General features: G+C 31.6%; 2 protein-coding genes and 1 non-coding gene across 5 annotated transcripts; 2 read left to right on the forward strand and 1 right to left on the reverse strand.

Moving 5' to 3' along the window:
- Positions 1–12,624: 12,624 nt before the first annotated feature.
- Positions 12,625–12,697, forward strand: TRNAK-CUU (transfer RNA lysine (anticodon CUU)). Its single transcript has one exon. It is a non-coding gene; the product is annotated as a tRNA-Lys (tRNA).
- Positions 12,698–13,854: 1,157 nt separating this feature from the next.
- On the forward strand, positions 13,855–15,388 carry LOC149487567 (uncharacterized). The gene is made up of 3 exons (XM_089695859.1): positions 13,855–13,997; positions 14,322–14,480; positions 14,666–15,388. Exons 1-3 carry the CDS (start codon positions 13,910–13,912, stop codon positions 15,127–15,129), a joined length of 711 nt encoding a protein of 236 aa, XP_089551985.1. The 5' UTR covers positions 13,855–13,909; the 3' UTR covers positions 15,130–15,388.
- Positions 15,389–15,548: 160 nt separating this feature from the next.
- Positions 15,549–24,860, reverse strand: LOC149487568 (uncharacterized). 3 transcript variants are annotated; one of them, XM_089696059.1, is made up of 4 exons: positions 24,708–24,860; positions 17,855–17,912; positions 16,963–17,101; positions 15,549–15,790 (listed from the first exon to the last, which is right to left on the reverse strand). In XM_089696059.1, the coding sequence occupies exons 1-4, from the start codon at positions 24,760–24,762 to the stop codon at positions 15,605–15,607; spliced, it is 438 nt and encodes a 145-aa protein (XP_089552185.1). In that variant the 5' UTR covers positions 24,763–24,860; the 3' UTR covers positions 15,549–15,604. The 3 variants fall into 3 exon arrangements, with proteins under 3 accessions (XP_089552185.1, XP_089552183.1, XP_089552182.1); XM_089696057.1 differs by having other exon boundaries at positions 17,723–17,912; XM_089696056.1 differs by having other exon boundaries at positions 16,963–17,203; positions 17,723–17,912.
- Between the last annotated feature and the right edge of the window lie 1,497 nt (positions 24,861–26,357).

Consider the following 26,357-nt stretch of genomic DNA (forward strand, 5'->3'; position numbering starts at 1 on the left):
AATAAAAATTCGACTTTAATTTATTATCGGTCTGATTTCTTAATTCCATTTCCAGGAATTCGAAAAACCATTTTTGGGAATTTGTTTTAAGCGTTTATGAAAATTTAAATTTTCACCAAAGTGAAAGTTGGTCGGTATTTATAACAAACTATAGAGAAACAAAATTATATTTGTATGCAAACAAACATCTTTATCTACTGATAAAGTACCAACAAATTATTATTTTTAAACCCTTTGACATTCCTGCAATTGTTCTGTCCATTGTTTATTCCCATTTTATTCCAACGAATGTAAGGGATAGATTGAAGGGCAGCCAGCGTCTCAAATGCAACAATCACAAACAAAAAATATTATACAAACAAACACGTCCCTAACTGTCATGCTGTCTCAGTGTGGCGCCTCCCATATTGTTACGTTTTATTTTAAATATGGAATTCTATTTTTTTTCTGTATAGACGAAAAATGTGGTGAATGATTGTTGTTATATTATATTATCTGTCACAAACTTTTTGACACGGTCGAGTCTAGAGAAAAAAAATGTATTTCCCGGTGTGTATTTATTTAAATAAAAATAATAGATGTGAAGTTTATTTAAAATAAAGGTAAAAAAATACGTATTTTTTTTTAATTTGAAATTATGTTTAAGGGTAACACTGTCACATTTTTTTTTTAATTTTTAATTTTTAGATATTACCGCCAATTTTTGTTCGATCGAGTTTCCAATAATGATTACCAAAATATCCAGTTTAAATTATCGTACCAGTATCTTGTAATTGCTGAAGCGTATAATTTACAATACAGGAAAATTGGTTTGTTAACATAATTGTACAGTACTCGGAACAGAATTGCTCGCGTAATCAATAAGCTGGGTAGAAATGTTAATACCTTAAACACATGTATGGGTACGTATAAAACAAACACAATTGAAGTCGAAATTAACGTCTGCTCGAAATTATCGGAAAATGTGGCTCTTATTAGCTGTTATGTGAAACGCATTGCAATTTGCAGCAATACCGTACGGCGCGTACGTACCAATATTCATAAAACCTCGATTTTGTGATGTTTTGTTTGAACTATAAACTTCAATCATGTTTTTGAAAGAGTTGAAAATAAAAAAAATCTTATGATAACTAGGTAAGTAATAAAAATATTAACATATTCCTTAAAAGATTTATATAAAGTGTAAGGCAGAATTTACATTAAAATGATACAAAAGCAACCAAAAACTAATTTGAACTTCGTCTAAGTAAATCAAAAACATGTTTTCTTCACCGCCTGCACGCCTAATATATTCTTATTATGTCATACTTTTTCCTTCCCTTCGTAAGCGTGATTAAAATTTACGATTACTGTAAAGTAGGCTGAGATGCTTTGATGGGGAAGATTCTGGTTTAAAGGAAAACTCGTGTTAATAACATTAACTTTACTGTTATGGATCGCATAATGGAAATTAGGGCTTTTGAAGACTCTTTTTAATAGCTTGGTGGTATCATATTATAATAAATATACAGTATCATTAGAGCAATATAGTTCCAAAAAGTCCCGATGTTATAGAAGTATTTGTGAGCATATCATTTTCATGCATGAATGTTGATGCCTTATTCTACTTTATAAATACGATAGTAACTTTTTAAATATACAATATAGATGGAAAAGGACATACCCCACTAATCTATTGTCGTAAAAACACAACTTACAGGTGAAATAGATTCACGAGGATCGGATGCAGTCACAGTAAGAGAAGTCCATTCATATAAGAGCCGAGGCATAAAACATTAAACAAGTAATTAATCAATATCACTCTTTAACCATTACGTGTTATCATTTATTTATTTTTATTTCTAAACCTGAATTTATGATTCTGGGTTCGTATAAGTTATAAGAGTATAGTTTATCGATAGAAATAGATATTTAACAATTAAGATTATAAACCTGTCAATCGTCACCACAACGAGAAACAACTTCAATATATTTTTTCAGCAAACACATTAATTATTCAATAAAGCTATTGTATAATAATTAGATCCTCAAAGCGGTTATTTTTTGCAACTCTCAGCATGTCCATTCGCGATAGTATGATTGACACTACTCTTGACTATTGTATGAATAATTCATTCATATAAAAATAGATAAGATGCCGCTCGTTATGCTGCGTTACTTTTTGCCACACCTTTTATATGTAAGTATAAGAAGTATATTAATATCTACGCATAATATGCATATTATTTAGCCATGATTTGATATTCTAATAAAAAGCGGATATTATCATCTCAGATTTCATTTTTATGAAGTAAGGAGTTACCTATAAATACTTTCGTACTTTTATAAACATTTTATACGACCGTATTTTTGCTAAACTTACGTCGCATTTATCAAATGAATGGTACAATAAAACAAATAGGTACTTATTTGTATTAAAGATATTCGAAAATGCAATAGCTTTAAAACTACATCACAAACTCGTAAAAGCTGTGGAACTAGTATGTAACAATGGAAATGTAAAACAAAAACACCTCCTGCATCAGGTGCCTTAATAGACCCGAGGATTAATGTCAAAACTAAAGCATGACACTTCGACTTGCACAAACTAGGGATGTAACGATACCGATACCGATACCGATATATCGGCCGATATATCGGCAAGCCGATATATCGGTATCGCCGATAATAAATCAACCGATACCGATATTTTTTTTATTAAATTCTTTCTTTTCTTTTATGTTTTTGCATTGTATTCATTCATATTGTTTTATTTCTGTTTCTGTAATAGTGTTAAGGAAGAGCGGAACCTCCTGACACAAGCATTTTATTTGCTTACTAGGAGTGTTCCAATCACAAATTTGTTTATGTAAAGGAAAGAAATAAATAATTTTGAATTTTTTTAATTTATAACGTGATAACGTTTTTAAAAAATCGTTTTAGTCGGGTGACATGTTCATAAACTTGTGTCACACCAAAACCTCACGAGCGCGATCGCAGGTATAACGAGAGAGAGACGGACCGATCTTCCGTTTCATCTCTAGCGCTGCCACTGCATTATGTTATCACGTTAACATCTCGATCGTAAACCTACTTTACAAACAACCAATTTTTTTGATATCAAATAATTCAAAAATCCGCGCCCAATGAACGATGCGGGAGGCTGCCCGCGCGTGCGCACTTTGTTTTCTGAAAAAACTCTACCAATTATAGTAAACTTTTATTAGGTACTAATTGTATGTGTATTACTTAAAGTTTAACTGACTTCGTAAAATAATAATACCTACTAAAATAAATGGTTTTGTTGTTTTTTGATTTGGCATTTTTATTTAAAAGAATACGATTAACAGTTGTCTCTGTTAAATGTTGGTAACTTTTTATGCATAATTCACTATTTATTTTTCTACCAAGCCATCGATATCGGTATCGGTATCGGTATCGCCGATACATTACTACAAATATCGGTATCGGTATCGTATCGGCAAAATCATGTATCGTTACATCCCTAGCACAAACTGTATCATATTTTAAGCCGGCAATTTTAAAAGTTCACCTTAACACATCCTTAACTTCCAACTTTTGACTTTATACCCTTGAAATAAGGTTCATGCTGCTTTTATAAATAGAAACCGAGGGTACTCGATCATTTGTTTGGAGTGTATTTGTCGCAGATGGTTTCACCCTTAAATAGAAAGTTCACTCGAGGCAAGTTAATTATTTACAGTTTTACTTAGATGAGTGGCATTTTTCATTCATTGCACACTGTATACTTACAAAACAAAAAGGAAAACGTTCAATTTAGCATAACATTAGTTAATTTTTATCAACTTCAATAGAAACCGTAGGAATCTTATATGCAATGAGCTTTTATGTGTAGATTAAAATGATTATGATACAAAATTGATATAAGTATTGTTTGTATTATCTGCAAACGTTTAAAATTTAAATTATTATGTTTTATGTGGTTTAAAAATTAATTCAGTTAAAATCTTTATAATACATAATAATATTGTCGAGCTTTTGAAAAACAATTCAAACAATCTTTCCTACATATCCACACCTCACAGACAACCTGTCTAGAATTATTTAATAAATAAATAAATCACAACAATAATTAATTTAGCGCTTACAAAATCAATATCGAAATTGTCTATCATTCGGTGCTATAAAAACAAAACAAAAAACCCACATCGTTCACAAGACGCCGACATCTCGTCCGAAACGATAATCACGATTGTGTTTAGATAAAATATAATAATAACAAAATAAACAACGTACGTAATCACCTCATGTCAGATGAATAATGAATGTTGTGACCAAGAATATTATCTTGTTGGGACTTATTTTCTACTAGCTTTCCGCCCGCGGCTTCGCCCGCGTTTTCAAAGAAAAACCCGTTCCCGTAGGATTTCCGGGATAAAACCTATCCTATGTCCTTTCTCGGATATCAAAATATCTCTATACCAAATTTCATGCAAATTGGTTCAGTAGTTAAGGCGTGATTGAGTAACAGACAGACAGACAGAGTTACTTTCGCATTTATAATATTAGTATGGATTACAGCGAAGTATATTATGTAAATCTAAGTATATAATATTGAAACTCATCACTTCTATATACTATGCTTTTAAAAATGAATCCAATTTCCTATGTGGGATTGTTTTTATGGAATTAAATGCGAATGTTTGAACATTGAAGAAAAATAATTGTCAAAAATTGTTTAATATATTATTTGTCATTCGAAAACCTTTATGAATAATTTTAATGTTAATAAAGGTAAATAAAACAAGCTGCACAAATCAACACAGAAAAGTGGCGGAACTATAATATCACAATAGGTACTTAATCCAATTGACAGTCTGGTATTCGTTAAAATCTAGGTTTTTAGATCATGTACTTAATGCTATTAAATTTCTATGCTACATTTTTCCAGTGAACTCAATATTTATAAGATCTATACGATGTTAATCTAGTTTTAATTAATATATAAGTACCTAATTATGGTTATAATAAAAAGCAGATTAATTTTTGTTTGTTTGTTTGCTTTCTTGTTACTCGTTGGATAGTCTATCTATATCGAGGAATGCTATTTAACAAATAGCAGTATAGCAGCACTGAAAAATTTCTAATAATTTTAGTACTAGTAACAGAAATTGCTGGTGAGAAATATAGTTTAAAGTCAATTTTAAATCAAAAGATTTTCGTAGAAAAAATGACTTCAAATTTTAAAATGATGGTCATTTCAATCAAAAGCTCGCCAACCACTTATACGATTCAACTTACATCATTCAAAATGACGGTTGACGGACGCCAAAGCACTTATTTTTAATCAATGTTTATTTACTATGAGGGAACTCACAATTCATAGCATTAATTGCGAAAAACAGTTTATTAGATTTAAATTATAGAGCAATGAAATATTTAATTATAGCAATAAGCTTCGCCATAACAAGATTGAAGTATATTATTACAGGCTTTTCTGTTGTAAACGTATTATGTTTTAAATACTGACTTTCTGTCAAAATCAAAATAGTAGATGGTATGTACTATGTACTATGTATAAAATAAATTTTTAGACATTTTTATAAACAAGGTCACCGATTACTCTCATGGTTCTGAACTAAACTTTTGGCTGTTCATTTTAATTTATTTAGTTCATTTTAGTTATATGTATATATATTATATAACCATATTTTTAAATATACCAAATTATTTATCTTACTGTAATTCTTCCGTTATAAAAAATAGCGTCACGTTAACTTCCCTTTTCATCATATTTTATTTAGTAGATCATACTGGTCCACAAAAAAGTTTTGAAATGATAAGAAGCCTTAAGTTTGACTCCAAACGGATAGCGAACTCTTATTCTAGTTCTAATAAATTGGAGTTCAAACAACTTTCCATCAGAGCCCTTACAAAAATAGTTTTGGTAAAGACATAGAATAATTTTTTTTATATTTTCGAAGTAAATAAAATCATTAAAATATCGAATGTGCATTAGGATGGTATGAGTATTAGAATCTGACAAATGTTATGTATAGCTATGTAATTTCATTTCGTTGTTAAATTCGTACTACCGACCGCGACGAAAGTCCTTAATTTTTAGTAGGTTTATTTTTCTATAAATTTCGGTTCCACTAAACATTTTCTTATATTATTTTGGTAAAGAAAAGTTTATTTATTTCTTTCAAAGCAATTGATGTGAAAGTTGGCGATACGACGCGCTCACTCACCAAGAAATAGGAAATGGTTGACATTTGCTCACGTTATTAAATTAAATTCAATGGTGTCTGAACATAAAATAAAATGTGGACATGTTTCAAATAAGCTTTCTTTGAAATAACAGACCATAGAAATTAATTTTCATACTTAAATAAAATTCTGATCAATTCCATGAAATTGGTCTGCAATAACTACATCTTCCTTTAGTAAATGATTGCGGCATTGTATGGTACAAGAAAAATATACTCATGATTCTCTATGCGAGTGTACTGTTCTCTCCGTCCGTTTTCCAGTAGGGCGCACTTCGCTGATTGCGCCGTGTGCCATTTGCATTTACTATCACTTGTACACTCGCGTAGAGAAAACTTTAGGTTACGATGAAAACCGCTGACACTTTTCTTAATAAAAAATGACTTAGGTTATTTATTTGGTTGCTATTTAAAAATGTTAATATAATTTTTGTAGGTGAATCTAGCAATGTTCTTATGCTATAACAATATAAGCTTATGCCGGTTTATTTTTTACTTCAGTTTAATTTCTTCCATAGATAGTTGAAGTAATCTGAATCACATAAAATAAAATGTGCCTACATTAGGTATCTGACCCAGATCCAATTCAAACTTGAAGATCACAGGACTCACCAGCTTAAAGCATTATAGTCCGGGATACATCGCCCATTTTTGCAAGTGATTACTATCAAGCTAATTTTTCGTGAGTAGCTTTATTTTGATGAGATGCCCAATAATTTCATGTACAAAACTCTCGATTGTGGTAGCTACCAGAGGAAACAAGGATAAAATATTTTGATTTGATGGTTCTCAAATATTAATTACTAACTGAATGTTTTTTTTTATTCAATCTCAAGATAATTATCTAAATTATTCGAAAAAATATTTGTCCTACAAAATCTATGGTTTGATCAAAGAGTCCCCCTTTCCAATGTGTATCGATAACGAAGTCATCATAAATGATTACTAACCAGCTGATTTTTTTATTTTCACTTATTTAATACGTATATAATTCAACAGACATATTGTCCTACAAATTGCGTAATAAATATTTGAGAACCGTCAAATCAAAAATTTTTATCCTTGTTACCTCTGTAAGCTACCACAATCGAGAGTTTCGTACATGAAATTATTGGGCATCTCATCAAAATAAAGCTACTCACGAAAAATTAGCTTGATAGTAATCACTTGCAAAAATGGGCGATGTATCCCGGACTATTATCATTTTTCAATAAAATTTTACTTATATCTTACGAAAATTCGAACAAATATAATATCTGCTCGACTGTCCTTACCTGAGCAATATGGCTTCAGAAGGCACCATACAATCTTTGTAAAAAGTGATGTTCGTGCGGTGTACTAGAACAATGAAGATAATGAGCGAACTAAATTACCCGATTTAGGTATTATAATAGGTATTATGGCAGATGGCTTTTTTCTATTGCTAAGGTAAAGTTTTGTTGCAGCAAAGTGATTAGCCACTTTGATAGAATAAAATACATCTTGATGCATATTACGAATTGAGATTAGGTACCATATATTAGATTTTCGTAAAAGTGGTTTTACTTAGAAAGTAAATATTTATTATGTTGTGAGAGGTTTATATTAGCTGTTTTCGGTACCTATCTATGCCGAACTTTATGTGTTAAATTAATAAATTAAAATAAAACATACTAGGGAAAATTATTTAAAAACGTGTAGGTATTGTTAAAATACTCCAAATCATTATCAAATAATCAAAAAATTTTATTTTATTTATTTTATAAACTTTACTATAAACCATAAACTAAGTATTTCTCTCTAGTTTCTCACATCAAATAACTTAAGCGTATAAGATCGTTTCGTATTTGCAAAGAACTTTAAAACTAGCATTTGAGCGTTGTCCCAAAGGAGACGCTTTGACTCTTTGAGACCCGGTTCATGTGTGCAATATGCCCTTGTCAACAAACCCTCTGAAACTGTTGAGCTTTGTCGAATGTTTGTAAGGCTACGTTCACAGTTGCAGCGGGAAGCGATACGCGATAAAATAATAATAGGTCATAAGAAAGCTTAATTATTATTTGGGAATTTGTTACCTTAGAACTTTCGACTGGATGGACGGATTTTTTTTATCATATTATTATGTAACGTATGAGACATCGACGACCATGCTGAGCAGCTACAATAGGCATGACGAAAGATTTTGAAATCCTCTTCCATAATGTGTGTATACGTTTACTATAGGTACAAGAAAAACACTATATTTCGGTAATAGGTATACTTAAATTTAACGAAGATAAAAGCCATTTTTCAAAAAATATTTATTAACTGTGCAAAATAATGCCCAAAAATGTGTTAGTAATTATTTCATGCGAGAAAATAATAAGAAATGATTGTATAAAGTTGGCGCGGAGAACCCCGAACCATGTATTCGTGAATTCGCAATTATATTTCTGTTCTGAGTCGATAAAGCATACGTGAAACAATAGAAAATAAATAAACGAAGTGTCTAGTCGTCCGCTAAACGGATGAATAAAATAAATTAGTCGTCCGATTACCGGATGAATAAAATAATTTAATCGTCCGATTACCGGATAAATAAAATAATTTAATCGTCCGATTATTCGGATTAATAGATAACCTTTTAACACTAAAGCTAGTTGGGTTGGTCTAAAGCAAAGGGGGCGCAGGACTTAGAAAATTTTTGATGGAGTTGGTGTCATTATAACACCTATTTATTATTGTTTTATCGTAAAGATTACGCTAATATAAGCATGTTTTATAGGAACAACTTTTCTCTAAAATCAAAAATGGCCGAGACATTCGCCCTTAATTCGTTAGGTTAGGTTTAGGTTAGGTTAGCCTTTAGGTTAGGTTAGGTTAGGTTTCTTAAAAAAAAACTATACAGAAATCCGTCGACGCGCAAAAAAAATCAAGTTTAGGTTAGGTTAGCCGTTAGGTTAGGTTTCTTAAAAAAAAAACTACACAGAAATAGGAGACCCGCGAAGCGTGGCTCCGTCGACGCGCAAAAAAATAATCAAGTTTAGGTTAGGTTAGCCGTTAGGTTACGTTAGGTTAGGTTTCTTAAAAAAAAAACTAAACAGAAATAGGAGCCCCGCGAAGCGTGGCTCCGTCGACGCGCAAAAAAAAATCAAGTTTAGGTTAGGTTAGGTTAGGTTTCTTAAAAAAAAACTATACAGAAATAGGAGCCCCGCGAAGCGGGGCTCCGTCGACGCGCAAAAAAAAATCAAGTTTAGGTTAGGTTAGCCGTTAGGTTAGGTTAGGTTAGGTTTCTTAAAAAAAAATCACACAGAAATAGGAGCCCCGCGAAGCGGGGCTCCGTCGACGCGCAAAAAAAAAATCAAATACCAACGTGTGCCCTCCTCCCCCCACAAAAAACCTATAATACGTGCGGCAGTTCTCTAAAGAAACCCCGATAACCTAACTATAGTTATAGATAAATAGATGTTATCGGACGATTAAATTATTTTATTCATCCGGTAATCGGACGACTAATTTATTTTAGTCATCCGTTTAGCGGACGACTAGCTTTGTCCATAAATAAAATGCGTATTCTCAACATATTCATAACAACAAAACACATCTGACGTGAGTTGTTTACTTAAGCGTGACGTCACGCGTGTTTTAGTCAAAATGGCCAACTGCAGAATTTCAATGTTTTATTTTATTGATTATCTCATTAATCTTAATGTTTTTAAGATTTCTAAGTCACTATATTTAATTTACTTATTATACATTTTCCCTTAAAAACACTAATACGATCATTTATGGATACTGTCGTCATGCCTATTGCTTAAATTAATTACATATTAAGAGTATGACAAAGAAAAAATATTTTTAAAAACGTCGTAACCACGATCTATGAACATTGCCTTTTAATTTTACACTGCTTTCTGCTTTTCTATTCTCGACTGTAAAAGGTGTCTAGAATCTAGATAGATTAAAATTGCACAAAGAAATATGCATAAAAAGATTAAAAAGTTTGACCCATGGTTGACCCAGGCCACGTTATTAATTATTATAGGACCATTAGTCCATTGAATAAAAAGTTCTAGAGTGCGTGAGTTAGTAACGTAAGATGTTTCTTCAGAAACATGTCAAGAGTCCCTAGGTAATAAACATACTAAAACCCCGGGACACTAGGAGGAGCTCCGGAGTGGGGGGAGGGGGGAAATGGGTCCATTTTTTCATTTTTCGCTTAAATCTCAAAAACGGTACATGTTAGAGAAAAATTTTCAAGGAAAAGTTGAAAGGCCATAAAATTATCTACAAGTTGTACCTAAATCATTTTTTCCTATATCCTACTGTTTCTGAGTTATACGCAGTAAAAAATGATTTTGGCTCAAACAATTTCCCCATACTACACATCAATCGATCAAAAAATATTTATTTCTTCCAAAAAACTCAAATGTGCAAATTGTGACCGGTACTGATAGATTGCTGTTAATTAGGTCTATAATTGGTAAAATAAACACATTCCTCCATGGAAGCCTTTAGGAGGAATCGATTGTCAAAATGTTATATTAGGGCAGTTTGAGTTACTGAACTTGATCTTTTTATTTTTTTCTTCCAAAAAAACTCAAAAGTGCAACTTGTGATCGGTACAGATAGATTGCTCATAATTAGGTCTATCATTGATAAAAATACCAGATTCCACCGCGGAGGCGTTTACGGGTAATTGAATTTTATTAGGGTAGTTACGATACTTGAACTTTTTATTTTTTTTCTTCCGAAAAACTCAAAAGTGCAACTTGTGTCCGGTACTATTAGATTGCTCTTAATTAGGTCTATAATTGGTAAAATAAACACATTCCTCCATGGAAGCCTTTAGGAGGAATCGATTGTCAAAATATTATATAAGGGTAGTTTGAGTTACTGAACTTGATCTTTTTATTTTTTTCTTCCAAAAAACTCAAAAGTGCAACTTGTGACCGGTACTGATAGATTGCTCTTAATTAGGTCTATAATTGGTAAAATAAACACATTGCTCCATGGAAGCCTTTAGGAGGAATCGATTGTCAAATATTATATTAGGGTAGTTTGAGTTACTGAACTTCAACTTTTTATTTTTTTTCTTCCAAAAAACTCAAAAGTGCAACTTGTGACCGGTACAAATAGATTGCTCATAATTAGGTCTATCATTGATATAAATACTAGATTCCACCACGGAGGCGTTTACGGGGAATTGAATTTTATTAGGGTAGTTATGATACTTGAACTTTTTATTTTTTTTCTTCCAAAAAACTCAAAAGTGCAACTTGTGACCGGTACCGATAGATTGCTCATAATTAGGTCTATCATTGATAAAAATACCAGATTCCACCATGGAGGCGTTTACGGGGAATTGAATTTTATTAGGACAGTTAGTTAAAAAGTTCAAGTATCGTAACTACCCTAATAAAATTCAATACCTCCTAAACGCCTCCATGGTGGAATCTGGTTTTTTTATCAATGATAGACCTAATTATGAGCAATCTATCGGTACCGGTCACAAGTTGCACTTTTGAGTTTTTTGAAAGAAAAAAAATAAAAAGTTCAAGTATCGTAACTACCCTAATAAAATTCAATTCCCCGTAAACGCCTCCGTGGTGGAATCTAGTATTTTTATCAATGATAGACCTAATTATGAGCAATCTATCTGTACCGGTCACAAGTTGCACTTTTGAGTTTTTTGGAAGAAAAAAATGAAAAGATCAAGTTCAGTAACTCAAACTGCCCTCATATAATATTTTGGCAATCGATTCCTCCTAAAGGCTTCCATGGAGGAATGTGTTTATTTTACCAATTATAGACCTAATTAAGAGCAATCTATCAGTACCGGTCACAAGTTGCACATTTGAGTTTTTTGGAAGAAATAAATATTTTTTGATCGATTGATGTGTAGTATGGGGAAATTGTTTGAGCCAAAATCATTTTTTACTGCCTATAACTCAGAAACGGTAGGATATAGGAAAAAATAATTTAGGTACAACTTGTAGATAACTTTATGGCCTTTCAACTTTTCCTTGAAAGTTTTTCTCTAACATGTACCGTTTTTGAGATTTAAGCGAAAAATGAAAAAATGGACTCATTTTCCCCCTCCCCCCACTCCGGGGCTCCTCCTAGTGTCCCGGGGTTTTAGTATGTTTATTACCTAGGGACTCTTGACATGTTTCCGAAGAAACATCTTACGTTACTAACTCACGCACTCTAGACCCCCCTTGGAGGGACTCATTCAATGGACTACATGTAGGACCACCATTATAAAATCCATTATTTAAATCGAATTTATTGTTTACATACCTACATCTCCAATTGTTACATTTTTTTATTCACAACCTTTTCACAATAACGTAATTCAATAAAGTAAAAAAGAAGCCCAAATAATATTTATTGCCATGTCACGTAAAGTATAATTTCGTTGAGTATACCATCAGCCCGGCTAGCTCAGTCGGTAGAGCATGAGACTCTTAATCTCAGGGTCGTGGGTTCGAGCCCCACGTTGGGCGGCAGTACTTTTTACACTTTTATTTTCCAAACGATATCTATGTATACTATAGTTTATCGTTTTTACATATTTTTTTCTCATAACTTATTAGTTGTAATGCGCGCATTGTTCATTTTGAAGCATATACCTAGTAGAATATAAAAATAAAAAGTTTAATGAGTTTTGCAAATTTTGTTAAAATTTGAATATAATAATTAATTAAGAATTTTTATAGATTCTGAATCATACAAAAGCTTCACATTTTTATAGAAAGAAAACAATAATTTAAATATGTATTTTATAATAATGTTAATAGATATTGATAACAGCGCTATCTGTTGATGTCTATTAGTATTAATTTCAAGAAGCTTTTAACTGTATGACGTACCAACTTAGCATTTTGTTCAACTAGTTTGATAAAGTTACTTTTAAAGTTCATAGATGGCAGCACTAATCAATTTGCGTTTCAAAACACAAATACTATAGTACTTTTCTAACCGACTACGATGGATTAAAATAATATTTAACCCGTATCTAGACATAGACAAGTGCAGCAATAGTTTCGTATATAAAGCTAAGATATAAGAAGTGGAATTGTAAAATATATATTTTTCGTATATAAAATCTTACTATAATATGTGCAGTGTGCACTAGCTGTAAGCTAACCTACGGAACTCTATCTGCTCTCAAAAGGAACCCAACACAAGAATTTTTAAATAATATGTGCCTACGAGCTTTCCGCCCGCGGCTTCGTCCGCGTTTTTAAAGAAAAATCCGCATAGTTCCCGTTCCCGTGGGATTTCCGGGATACAACCTATCCTATGTGTTAATCCAAGTTACCCTCTATATGTGTGCTAAATTTCATTGTAATCGGTTCAGTAGTTTTTACGTGAAAGAGTAACAAACATCCATACATCCATACTTACAAACTTTCGCCTTTAAAATAGTAGTAGGATTCACGTAATGTAGGTACCTAGATCTCAAACTTTGTTCTGAAATTAAATGTAAATAGTTATCGATAAGTAATAATTATTATTGATCAGAAACAATAATGCCTCCCAAGTTTACGACACTAACAACTCACTAGGAATATAATTATTCTTCGAAATATAATTCACCCTGTAACAAAATTTAAAACTAAATAACATAATTAGTCATTTTCTTGCAGATATACTGGTAATTGCTGGACTTCCTCTGCGACATCATTTAGAGTAATTTGTATTGTTTATATATAATGGAGGAAACACGCGCGCCGAGCTTTATGCTCATCCAATCTTTATTGAAGATGACGCAAATTTTGTCAGTTTACTTCGCTGCGTCAGGTAAGAACCAAATAATATTAACAAATAACAAGCATTGGCTGTACTTATACCTTGTACATAGATAAAAGCTAGCGACCCAGTGCAGTTTTTCATGGTTGGATTTTGTCTAGGCGTGGATCTAATTTTAAAATGTCAATTTGGGTCTGAAAATTATTCTTATTTTTTAATTTATTTGATCAGTCGATCGTACAAAATGTTCAGATCAGTCATTAGACATCTATATGCAGATTAAAATACATAATAGCATAGCGTTTAGACCATACCGTAGTAACTCGTGGTAGTAACTATTTAGTAATCTGTGACCTTATCTCTACCCCTGTACAGTTTTAGTTGCATTGTGCCATTGTGTGTCAACAAAACTTGATGTTTTCGAAGATGAAAAATCTCCTTCTTCAAGTAAAGAAGACGAAGATGTTGAAGTGAAACATACCATAGTTGTATCAACTAAACTGAAAAACAACAGAGGAGGCTTACACGCAACAGGTATTTAATTAATTTAATTATAAATGATCGTAATTATTTATATCTAGACTCTATTCTTAGATAATAGGTATCACGCTAATGTTAGAACTTAGTGAAGTGCGAAAGACAAGACTTTAAGATATTGAATAACCATTTCATCTAGAATTAAAATAAATTTTTGTTTCAAATTAACACTTATATTTTAGGTGATCAAGAAGCATTGTTTCTATCAAGAGGCAATTCACATAAAGACACCGACAGTGGCGAGGTTCCAATCGTTAAAGCTTACAAATCGGTAGACACTACTGCAATACGCACACCTGATACCCGCCTTAAGAATCAAACACCCAGGCCATTTGTCAAAACTTCCAGAGATGAAGCCGATATCTATCCAAACACAGCTTTCAGTCCCGTCTGGAGACCATCGACGTTCTACAATAATGTACACTATTGGAGCCAAGACGATTTCTATAATATAGCTAGAGCAAATAGACCAGACTACCGTAGTATAAACAGAAGACCCAATGATGACGGTGTCCGGGAATTTTATTGTCGTAAGTGCAGAGAACTCAGTAATGGCAGAGGATGTGTGCAAAAAACGAATTCGTGGCTTCGTGAGAGCACGACTCAAAAGACAAAGGTAGATGGTAAATTAGCGAAATTAAACTAATAGTCCTCCCATGACTTGTAACAAAAACGAGATGATGCTATCTGTAACCTTGAAGCGAAACACGGGCATGCGTTCATCGTTGCTGCATGATGGTAATCATTATTAAATATTTTAATACGTGTGTTGCTTGATATAATTTGTTTAAACATAAAAGTATGGTGCAAATATGTCTACATAATACATCACCAGTTGTGCAGTGTAAATACTAAATTATGATTTATTATTCAAATCCGGTAGGTACTGTGCGTTAATTTTGTGAATAAACTGTATAAATATTATTAACAAGTTTGCACACTTACCGATGCGTCATGCGAGTAAAAAAATACGTTGCATTTGATTCCTTCCTCTCAGAGCAGAATAAGGAAACAACGATTTTTAATATGTAGGTACTAAATAGCTAAATAAATGAAACAATGAAATTATGAAAAATATTTAATCATCCGTCAAATATCGCGTCACGTTAAGATTTAACTAATTAACTTTGGACCCTGTATTTGGTAATTTTGCCGTTGTTGTTGACCACGGTTTCAGCACCACGGTTGCTTTGTGCCTGACCTCCAAGGTTTGATGATGAAGAATAAGATGAGCTGGACACGCTGTAGAACTTATTAGGGTTGGAGTCATCGTTGAAACGGTTTGTAATGGCCACGTTCTTCATAAGCTGAAAAAAATCGTATATTAGCTATTGTATTATATTGTATGTTTGTCTTTATTCCAATTGTGTCTTGGCATTTTTAGAGACCATTATTGAGTCATCTTAAATAAGGATATTATTCAAAACATTTTAGCTAAATTATCAAAAAAATCGAATAGACCAAAGATATCTAAGTATTGTTAACAATCAGTTCTTTGGGATGAAGAGATTCAAGCTTACATCATGTTTCCAATATAGTTATAATGAAAAAAAAATTCCCCACTTCATGTCATAGATATTATGATTAAGAGGTTATATTATACTTATGTAATATGTACTACAAATTATTACGATTCTCATAAGCCTTGTTTACGTTTGAATTAATTTTCAAGACAACCATATCGGTCATACTTATTGAATTACTATAATCAGATACTGAAATTACGTAATTCACCTCGTAGTTCAATTGTATAGAAACCATGGCTCTACAAATATTTCTAGATTTATTAATAAAGGGTTGAATTTTTTTTGTTTGTTTAATTATTTTAGTGTCAGTGTTAGGTAAAAAGTAAAAACGCTTAATTTTGCCGGTTAAACCACCTAATTCCTACGAGAATTTTCTTTTACTACGCGTGCGTCCCGTGGGCGAAAAGTTTATACACAAAGGTACCTTTTTAAAACCTAATCAAGTATGTATCATAATATTAAACTACAATTTCTTTTCTGACTCTGATACCCAAGATCAAAATGTAAACTATATTAGCTCAACTGATTTCATCTGATTTGAATACTTTTGATTCCGGTATCAACAAACAAAATAGCCTATTTGTAGTTGTCAGTACACGATTCAGATAAGTAATAGAGATGACGTCAAGTGCACTGATGTTTTTGATCATGACCTAACCGCACGGTGAATATAAATGTTATACGCTGTTATTATCAGTGTTTGTTTTCCAATCAATTTTGATGTTGAAGTTTTTATTGATGAACTACCGTGAGTATAACATGATGTATCATTGTCTGTATTTAAACACTCTTGCGCAGGGCACCTTCATAAAAATTATCAACTATGTTATTTTTAATGGTAATAATTGATGTATACTGATTGAAGATCTTGTAAGAAAGCGTACATACTATCTCTATGTAAGAAGGCAGTTTTTTTATTACATTTTGCTAGATATAGGGTATATCACACTTACGTCACTTTCCGGGCTAATAGCAGCGATCTGCTGGGTGAATCCAGGACCAGCAACGCCACTAGCGAAAGCGCTGTTCTGAGACATGTCAAAGGGCATACCGCTTGGGCCAAAGAAATTCTGTGATCCGAACTGGGGGAACCTGGAGACATTCGGAAATTCACCAATGTGGTTCGCGGTCATATCGAACGCATTAAACGGAGCGTACGATGCCAACCTGTGAGCCTCTAAATTAGCGATCACCCTGCAAACACACACTATTCATCAAACACACCCAAAGGGAAATAACAGTTGCAGAGTTGTAAGCGACAGACAACAGAACTGGTTAGTAAGAAACAAGTAATATTAATTGAAGTATCCACAACACAACACACATCACGCCCTTATACCTTCTGGTTCCAAATCTTCGAAAAGGTCGGAATGGCCTGAACGGAAATCCGGGACGGATAAATCTTCTAACTCTACTATAAATTACAGACAATATGAATGTTAATACGAAATTATAATGCACAAGTTAATGACTAGATACATAATAATTCTGTTTACTACATTAGTCAGAAGTTAGATTTTTCTATTTTATAGTCTAATGTGATTTCAACATTTTAGATTCAGTAGCTAGCATTACGAATAAATGAACAATTATCTATTGCAAAACTAAACTAATCTTATTTAAAATAAAAATAATGTAAAAATAACCCCTTACAGCCTCCACCGCTCATGCTTTACCTCCACCGGAAGCTTAGCCAGTTATAAAAATTCTTACTCTTGTATGATGTTATCGAAGTTCGGTATAATATAATTTGGAAAATAGTTGTCGGCGAAGTTCGTAAGCAGTGGGCCGTTGTAAGGGTCGGTTGTGACGCCTTTGTCATCGAGGCCGTAGGTCCCACCGTACCTATTCCCTGCTGAGTCTTGATAGGCGTATGCACCTACCCCTCGAGGATCTGGATACCCTATAAACAAATAATATAGGTACGTATATACATTTTGTCGTGTTCTGGTATAATTCTTGATATGGTAGGTGTGTTCAATCAACCGTGTTCTAAAAGCTTAAGAAAATATGAAAGAAACAAATGGATCTACTTGAAGAATCAAATGTATATTAAGACTTAAATGCAAGTACCTACTATGAGTTTCAACGTTCACGCTAATATAAAAAATCGTGAACAATATGCTCAAGTTAATTAAGACCGTAACCGGACAGACAGTTTCAAAAATAAAGCTGCGAAATCAACAAACGAATTAATCCTAAATGTAAAAAATAAAACTGATTCAACTTGTAAGGAAACATTTTATGAAAAGTACAACAACAATACAAGAATAAAATTGTACACAAAAAATGACGTAAACAGTGTTGACCTTCCTTGGTTGGTTATAGAAATGTTATTTGAGTAAATTATGTACTAGTGCATTGTGCAGTAAAAACTGCATCAAAGTTAACGTAATGAACGGGAATTCCTATCAAGATCATCTTGAATGTAATTAATAAAAGAATGATGATATATTTGCATTATTTATCATGTAATTTTTTATACATAATTTGTGCATTAATTTACGATGGAGCGGAAACATAAGACATAAATTAAAAATGCAATATATCTACCATTAACACAAGGAAATCTATATATTATGTAACTTAGAGAATAAGTTTTATTTTGCAAAAATTAGATTAATCAAAGAAAATTCTAACCTGACGTTGTACACGTTGAAAATCACTTAATACACTGCATAACAATTGACCATAGCTTTCTTGATCAAACGTTTGTTTGTACCATGTTTGTACTGTGACTAAGCTGTTGCTACTAAAATTATGGCGCAATAAATTTTGTAGGTAATCAATAAAACCTCTATGCCTTACTTTACCTATATCGTACTTCTACCTGTAATTTTTTTATCTATGAAGGAAAATCCCTAAATTTCCTACAAGTATAGGACTACCTAATTCTGGAAGGTTTCATTTCTTTTGCAAGTGGGGTACAACTTTTGTAAACTTCCGATTTTAGAGTTTGTTGAAATTTGGATCAATAAATTTATTTCATTGGCCTTCCTAATATAACTACAAACTTTATTGATATATGTACTAAATAGTTACACCAAATAATAATTAGGTATTACAGAATAGTATCCAAATTCTTTTATAATATTTATTTTAGGAACAACACCAAATTTATAGGAATGTAACGCTTTGAATTAAGTCGTCAGCTTTCGTATGTCAGATATAATCAAAGAATTTAAATTAATAACATTTGTCTAAGCTAGTTCTGTATAGGTCTTTGACCTGAGATCATTGATAAAATAAAACAATGGATTAGCAGAATTACAAAACGATACCACTAACAGTTAACATTGGCACCAGACAGCTATAAACTGTGTTGATTATTTGATAAGTAAGATTTATTAATAATTTAACATATTGTATATTAGTATGTTTATGGCAAACCAGCTGTGCTCCGCGGGTTTAGCCGCATATCTCCGCTCCAGTTAGAATTGGCGTGATGATGCCTAATAGGCCTTCAGCCTTCCTCGATAAATGGACTTTCTAACACTGAAAGAATTTTTTAAATCGGACGCGTGGTCCTGAGATTAACGCGTTCAACCAAACAAATAAAAAACTCTTCAGCTTTAAAGTATTAGAATAGGTCTTGAATAGGTACATAAGGTTCCGTATTGCTCAAGCGCTGAACAGATTTTAAGTGAAACATTTCATGGAGTTGGGTTCAGCCAACACACAGCCGGGATCTTCAGATCCATTGTCAGGTAAGTGCTATGAAGTCTTTATAAAATAAGCTAAATGAATATTTACTTTATATTATTTATTCTTTTAATATTAAATTCTAAATATATAATAGTACTGTTATTGACAGCCGATTGATTGATGATTATTACAACACTACAATAGCTATATGGGTTACGGATCTCCAAAACAGTGCTGTTAGATTAAATTTTATTGAGAATCATTAAATAAATATTAAGTATTTAAATAGATTCTTAATACCGTTGTAGCATTTTATCTATTTCTCTATTGTTATAATTGACAACGGTATCTATTTCCAATTTTATGTTTCAAAATTAAAGATTTTGCATAATATTATCGTAAGTTTTAAATATCTTGAAATTTAAAACTGGAAAATATATTTCTAAAATTATGCTTTCACAGTTTAGATTTATGGCAGTTTTGGGTTTTATTGTTATTTCTTATAGTTTTATTGTTATCTATTTACTGCTCAATCTTTGAAATATAATTTAAAAATCCATCTAATATAGTAAAATAAATAGGACATATATAATATTGAAAATGCTTTTTACTCTGTAAAAGTTTAAACCTACTAAACTGATATGACTGGAAATTGGTATTTAGAAAGATTATGGCTCAAAACTTAAACATTTATTTATTCAATTAGACTTCTTTTAGATGCTATTTTTAATCGCCATTACATACGTATTATTATCACTTGGAAGAATTCTAACAAATACCCGCGGACCCATCATTAAAGCGGCTCGACGGAACACAGTGGGGTTTTAGTCGGTAAGAATCCGACATAACCCACGGCTCCTTCCCCGGGGGCCGTGGGTATCTTTGGAAGATTTCCCCATTATAAAAAAAAGGTATCTGGAATATTATATCTAAATTTTATGCGGTCACAGATAGCTGAGACGAGGATTGTTTTTTGTATATAGGTATTTGCTGTACCTACATACGAAGTAACATCACATATTTAAACTAGAAAGACAGTAAAACTCGAATCTTAGGTAAAAAAAGCTCTTTATAACTTCGCCGCAGGCGAATTGATAAGTGCTTTCCAATTCTATTTTGATAAAAAGTTAATGATTTAATTTTATTTATGGCTAAATTTTATGAAGACATTTATCTGGTTTCTTAATTTGCGAATATTTATATGTGTGGGCGTGCCTAATGCCCTCCATTCTATGTTTAATGAATGTACTGTTAGAGTCGTTAAATTAAGGCAATTTACTATTTTTAATGGTACGACCAAAATCAACGAAAAACGTATATGTGATTAGCGTTCAACATAATAAAAAATAAGTAAACTTAAAACGAGAAATTTGATTAAAATCTCTTGTTACTCAAGCGAGAATTGTGAATGTAGGATATGCACCTTCAAAAGAACCCGTATAAGTATTATTAGTGACACGATAACAGTATAAAATTGAATCGTATCCAGGGAAAAGTAAAAGAAGTATAAGTGTACGAGTATCTATAATGGACAATAATTACTGTACTTATGTAAGTGTCCATTCAATCATCGAAGTTATTAGGTAATAAGCGGTGCAAGTTTCATCAAAACCACCAATATTTTTCAAACATGAAACCATAAATTAATATTGTCATACAGTTAGTTTATAAATAACTAGCGGTCCGCCCCGGCTTCGCCCGTGGTACATATTTCGCAATAAAAGGTAGCCTATGTTCTTTCTTAGGGTCTAAAGATTATCTGTGCCAAATTTCATCAAAATCGGTTCAGTAGTTTATGCGTGAAAACCATACATACATACAAACCTTTCCTCTTTATAATATTAGTATAGATATACATATTAAGAGTATAATACTGTAATTGTAATATATTTACGTCAGGAAGCATACAACAGGCAGCATATAAATGTAGCGCTAAAGAAATTTGCACCTACCAGTAAACATTACTATATCCAGTGATTATCTTCGACCCAATTAAAATTTGGATGGATGATATTATATCAATATGCACTAATCAATAATCATGGCAATAGTGTCGTAATTTTAAAATAAATTGAATTATGGCATTGATTTTGTGCTTAGTATTCCATTTTACATAGGAGACCTTATATTTTATAGTCTTGCCCTACTGCACCTCTAGAAAGTCTATATAATATATATATAAATAAGTGATGATTAACAATGCTTGATAAAATGCCAGATTTAGAATGCTTTTTATTAAAGTGATATGGCTCATATAATTATTTTATTTTAATATTCAAGCAGAGCTGTGACCGATTGATTGTCACACACAATCGTCATGGTAAACATAGTGAATATTATTCTAAATAGCAAGAAAACACTGAAAATCAAGGTTATTATTGTTTAGAATTATTTAGAGTTTTCACTCGATTTCCACTTATTTCAAAGGGGTTAAGGGTCGCTTACATTCGAATCGATTGAAACAGAGAAACATTTACTTCTTTGTGGTAATTTTTACTCGAAGAAATGAAATAAGTATTTTCCTTTTTTTCCTACTTACGAACTAGATATTAAACGATTCATTTAAGTGATAATACAATAGTTATCTATAAAAAATAATATTTAAAAGAAATACTTTTGTTACATTTTCATACATCTGACAATCGTCTAATTGCTGTCCTGATTCACCTTCACGGTCAATTAATAATAATTAATAAGTTGTTGGGGACAAAACCATTAACATCATTGCAATGACCTTGAATAGGTATCATGTACTAATGAATAATGATATAATTTCGTTTCGTTGATTGACGCATCTACGCTAAGTGTTACTGGGAATTACCCATTAGGAAGATTTTTATCAAATTGTTAGCCAGGCAGTACCTAGGTGCTTTTTTAACATGTTTTTAGATAGAGCCTTAAGTTTTTACTTTTTACTCATGATGTCATGATGATTAGGGCTTAGGGATTAGGGCAATTTCTTTACAAGATTTCTCTCTACAATATTATTGGCCAGATAAATATGTCGAGTACCTATTGCTTTTTTTGTTATTTCGTTCAATTATACTCTGGCCTCGTTATATAAAATATTTACCTATCTGTAATCTGTATTTATTTACTTACTTATAAATCTATACAAGAAAGATCTTTTGGCATGACAGATAAAGATAAGTTACCTATATTTTCAGGGAAAATTTATCATAATACAAACAATATGTACTGATTATAGTAAACAATAAACATTTATTAAAATATACCATTGAAAGAATTAAGAAAGTAATCATAAAGTTAAAAATCAAATAAAAATATAATACCTACTTATTCATAAGGTCAGTGACACAAATACACAATGCTATAAGAATGCTTATTCGTTATTGTCTAGGACCTAGTTACTTGTACTTACTAACAATAACATAGATTGGCTCTACCTATTTAGATTTCAATATTTGTGCTTATTATAGCGATACAAACATATGAAAAAGACAACGAAAATCACTTTGCACTAAAAAAACGCGTTGAAATTTCACTTATTTCTATTTTGTGCGCTATTAAGTTTTACACCTGATATATTTTTTATTTTATATGTGACTATAAAGGAAAAAACCAAACACATAATGGTAACATCATTTAAGCGATAGTTTTATAACGATTATTAATAAAATGATTTGTTAACGAGGTTTATATCTAACTTTTTATGTTGACGTAAATGAGAACTATTAAGATTTCGTTATTTTGAGAAATACTTTAAAATTATTAACGCATTATTGATAGGTATATTATGGAAGACATATCTCATGACAAGCCTACTTAATTCATCAAAAAGTAAAATGTTAATTTACCTAAGTACATATGATTGAAGATTTCAAAAGATATTTTAAGTAATTAACAGATTTTCTTAATATGTAAATTAAAATCAAGAGCCTTATGTAATAAAATATGTAACATTCTGAGTAATGTTTGAGTTTAAACCAGTTAGTGTTATTTGAACAAACTTCTTATTTGTTCAAGTATTTTGATCATTGTTACCATGTTCGAGAATTAACTTATTCAATATCTTAAACATTTGAAGAAGGTTGGTAACTTTTTGTTTTTTATATAACATATTTTTGTCAAATGCAAATTACAATTTACTACTTCTTTACTCATTTCAAATGCGATTTAATTGTCTATCAATCTAGTTCAATAGATATAATATGTTTAGATATAAAACAATTTCAGATCTTCTTAAATAAAATTATTTTATAGGCATAATATTTTACTCATGATATCAATAACTTTGATTGTTTAGAAAAGCAACTTTATATTTACAATATTGCTAGCGGAAATAATCGATATGAAAAAATCGGTTTAACTTTCTTGTGACATATTGTTTGCAGTCTCTTATTATGGTTGCATTAACTTTTTTTATAATAATATAACATTAAGATCGAAATATATCAATTTTAAAATATATAATGATTTATCTCAATAAGTCTGGCTTCTCGTTTGCCATCTCAATTGAAATTTATAATCAAATATATTATTATCATGTAATTTATTTTATTACGTTTGTTCCTTTTGTTGTGCTTGCCAGGAAAAGATTGTACTACAACTCTATATTATTATAAAATTGTACGAGCATAGGTAAGTACAATAGTTACAAATAAAACACGAAGCAACAGAAATTCATAAACAATTATAGTAAAAACGAGTTCTAAAATTTTCTTAGTATTTTTATGTGTACATACATTCAATTAGCATTCCGGGTTTTCCGAAACACTTCGAATCATTCGCAAATACAATTTGTTTTGTCGTAACATTTTCTTATATGGAAGGCTTTATTATGTACACAATACACATAGACAGTCCTTTGCAGTTAACGACCTCATGCCGGCGACTTCTGGTTTTAATTAATTAGAATGATTAATAACATCTATTGTTTTTATAACATTTTGATGTTTAAATTGTTTTTTTTTATTTAAGCAAATTTACTAAACTATAATCTTAATCATTTATTAGGATAATGTATTTAGCGTGTTTTTATACGCATACTATATTTTAATTAATTAAATAAAATAATAAAAATAAGACATACCATAACACCAGCTGAATTGCAGTAATATAGCACTTATGGTTATTAAGCCCTTCATTTTCACAAAATCACTATTTATTTCAAAATATACTTGGCTAGTTTAAAGGACACGAGTTTCCTTGTCGGCTGGTCGACACCTAATGTTGGTCAGTGGTATCCACACCTTATTTAATGTTCTTCTTAATGCTTATCAAACTCAGTTTTTCACGATAATATGAGGTTAATTCCTATAGTGATAAGAACTATATTGCTACCTGAAGGCTATTGCGGCTAATTAGGTTTATGTTTGGTTTCGATTTAGTTTTAACCATCTCGGTCACAATATCCGGGGAGAATTTTGACTAAAATAACGGGTAGTAATTCGTCATTCATAAAAATTTTATGTAATTAGGTTTGATGAGATTTCTGTTACATTAAGCTTTGATAGTAAATATGCCTACCGTTGATGGTCAATCTTAATATGTACATATATAAATCTCGTGTCACAATGTTTGTCCTCAATGGACTCCTAAACCACTTAACCGATTATAATAAAATTCGCACACCATGTGCAGTTCGATCCAACTTGAGAGATAGGATAGTTTAAACATGTAGATACCACGGGCGAAACCGGGGCGGACCGTTAGTGTTTATATAATAATGTAGAGTAGCATCTGCATACAGCATAAGCAACGGTGCGGACGAAGTAGGTAGAGCTGTGGTAGAGCTGTGGTAGAGCTAAAAGGTATTAGGAAACTTTTTATTTTAATGCAATTGTTTACACTTGATTAAATAAAAAATCGTTGAAAAACAATACATACATATCAAATAAATAATCAAATTATAAATAATAAAATTGTTTATATTCCCTTACACGTGAAGCTCTCTAATAACAAAATCTATGTTATTATGAAAACACAACATACCTCTTACGTAATAGTTACATTGATTTGTAGATCCGTAAGTAATTTCCTGTTCATACACATGTTATAAATATCGCATTATTACTATCGTAGTGATAATATCAATGCGCATTGTTTATCTTTAGCAAACATTAAATCTTCCGAGATCAAGGTTATTGTCATGAACATCGATAAATGCATTTACTACTTATTATGACCTACTGTTGAATGATATAAAATCGTTTAAATCAATGTCGATTTGTCATTAAATAATTTTAAGTATTATATTACACTAGCTTTCCGCCCGCGGCTTCGCCCGCGTTCTCATAGAAAAACCCGCATAGTTCCCGTTCCCGTGGGATTTCCGGAATAAAACCTATGCTATGTGTTTATCCAAGTTACCCTGTATATGTGTGCTAAATTTCATGCAAATACATCCAAGGAATAAAAAGTTTCATACAAACTTCTAACCCCTATTTTACCCCTTTAGGGGATGAATTTTCTAAAATTCTTTCTTAGGGGACGCCTACGTTATGACATCTACCTGCATGCCAAATTTCAGCCCGATACGTCCAGCGGTTTGGGCTGTGCGTTGATAGATCACTATATCAGTCACCTTTGAGTTTTATTACGTATAGATTCCAGGGTAGTTTTCATAATTTGAAAACAACTTAGGTACTTCCGCCCACGGTTGTTGACCTAGAATGTTTTTAAGGATTTTGCTTCATAATTATTTATGAAATTTATCAAAACAACATAAGATTTTATCCAA

This window comes from Colias philodice, chromosome 6, assembly GCF_061535455.1.
Source record: "Colias philodice isolate Cphi_HAF_F1 chromosome 6, ilColPhil1 Martin Lab GWU primary, whole genome shotgun sequence".
NCBI classification, from domain to species: domain Eukaryota; kingdom Metazoa; phylum Arthropoda; class Insecta; order Lepidoptera; family Pieridae; genus Colias; species Colias philodice.

Bases quoted from the DNA above. Each gene is read 5' to 3' on its own strand.
- LOC149487567 (XM_089695859.1), top strand. From the start codon at position 13,910: ATGGAGGAAACACGCGCGCCGAGCTTTATGCTCATCCAATCTTTATTG. The intron at 13,998-14,321 runs GTAAGAACCAAA...ACCCCTGTACAG, and splicing joins AGTTTACTTCGCTGCGTCAG to TTTTAGTTGCATTGTGCCAT. The intron at 14,481-14,665 runs GTATTTAATTAA...CTTATATTTTAG, and splicing joins AGGAGGCTTACACGCAACAG to GTGATCAAGAAGCATTGTTT.
- LOC149487568 (XM_089696056.1), bottom strand. From the start codon at position 24,762: ATGAAGGGCTTAATAACCATAAGTGCTATATTACTGCAATTCAGCTGG. The intron at 17,204-17,722 runs GTAAGAATTTTT...GTGTGTTTGCAG, and splicing joins TTCGATAACATCATACAAGA to GGTGATCGCTAATTTAGAGG. The intron at 15,791-16,962 runs GTAAGTGTGATA...GATTTTTTTCAG, and splicing joins CTATTAGCCCGGAAAGTGAC to CTTATGAAGAACGTGGCCAT.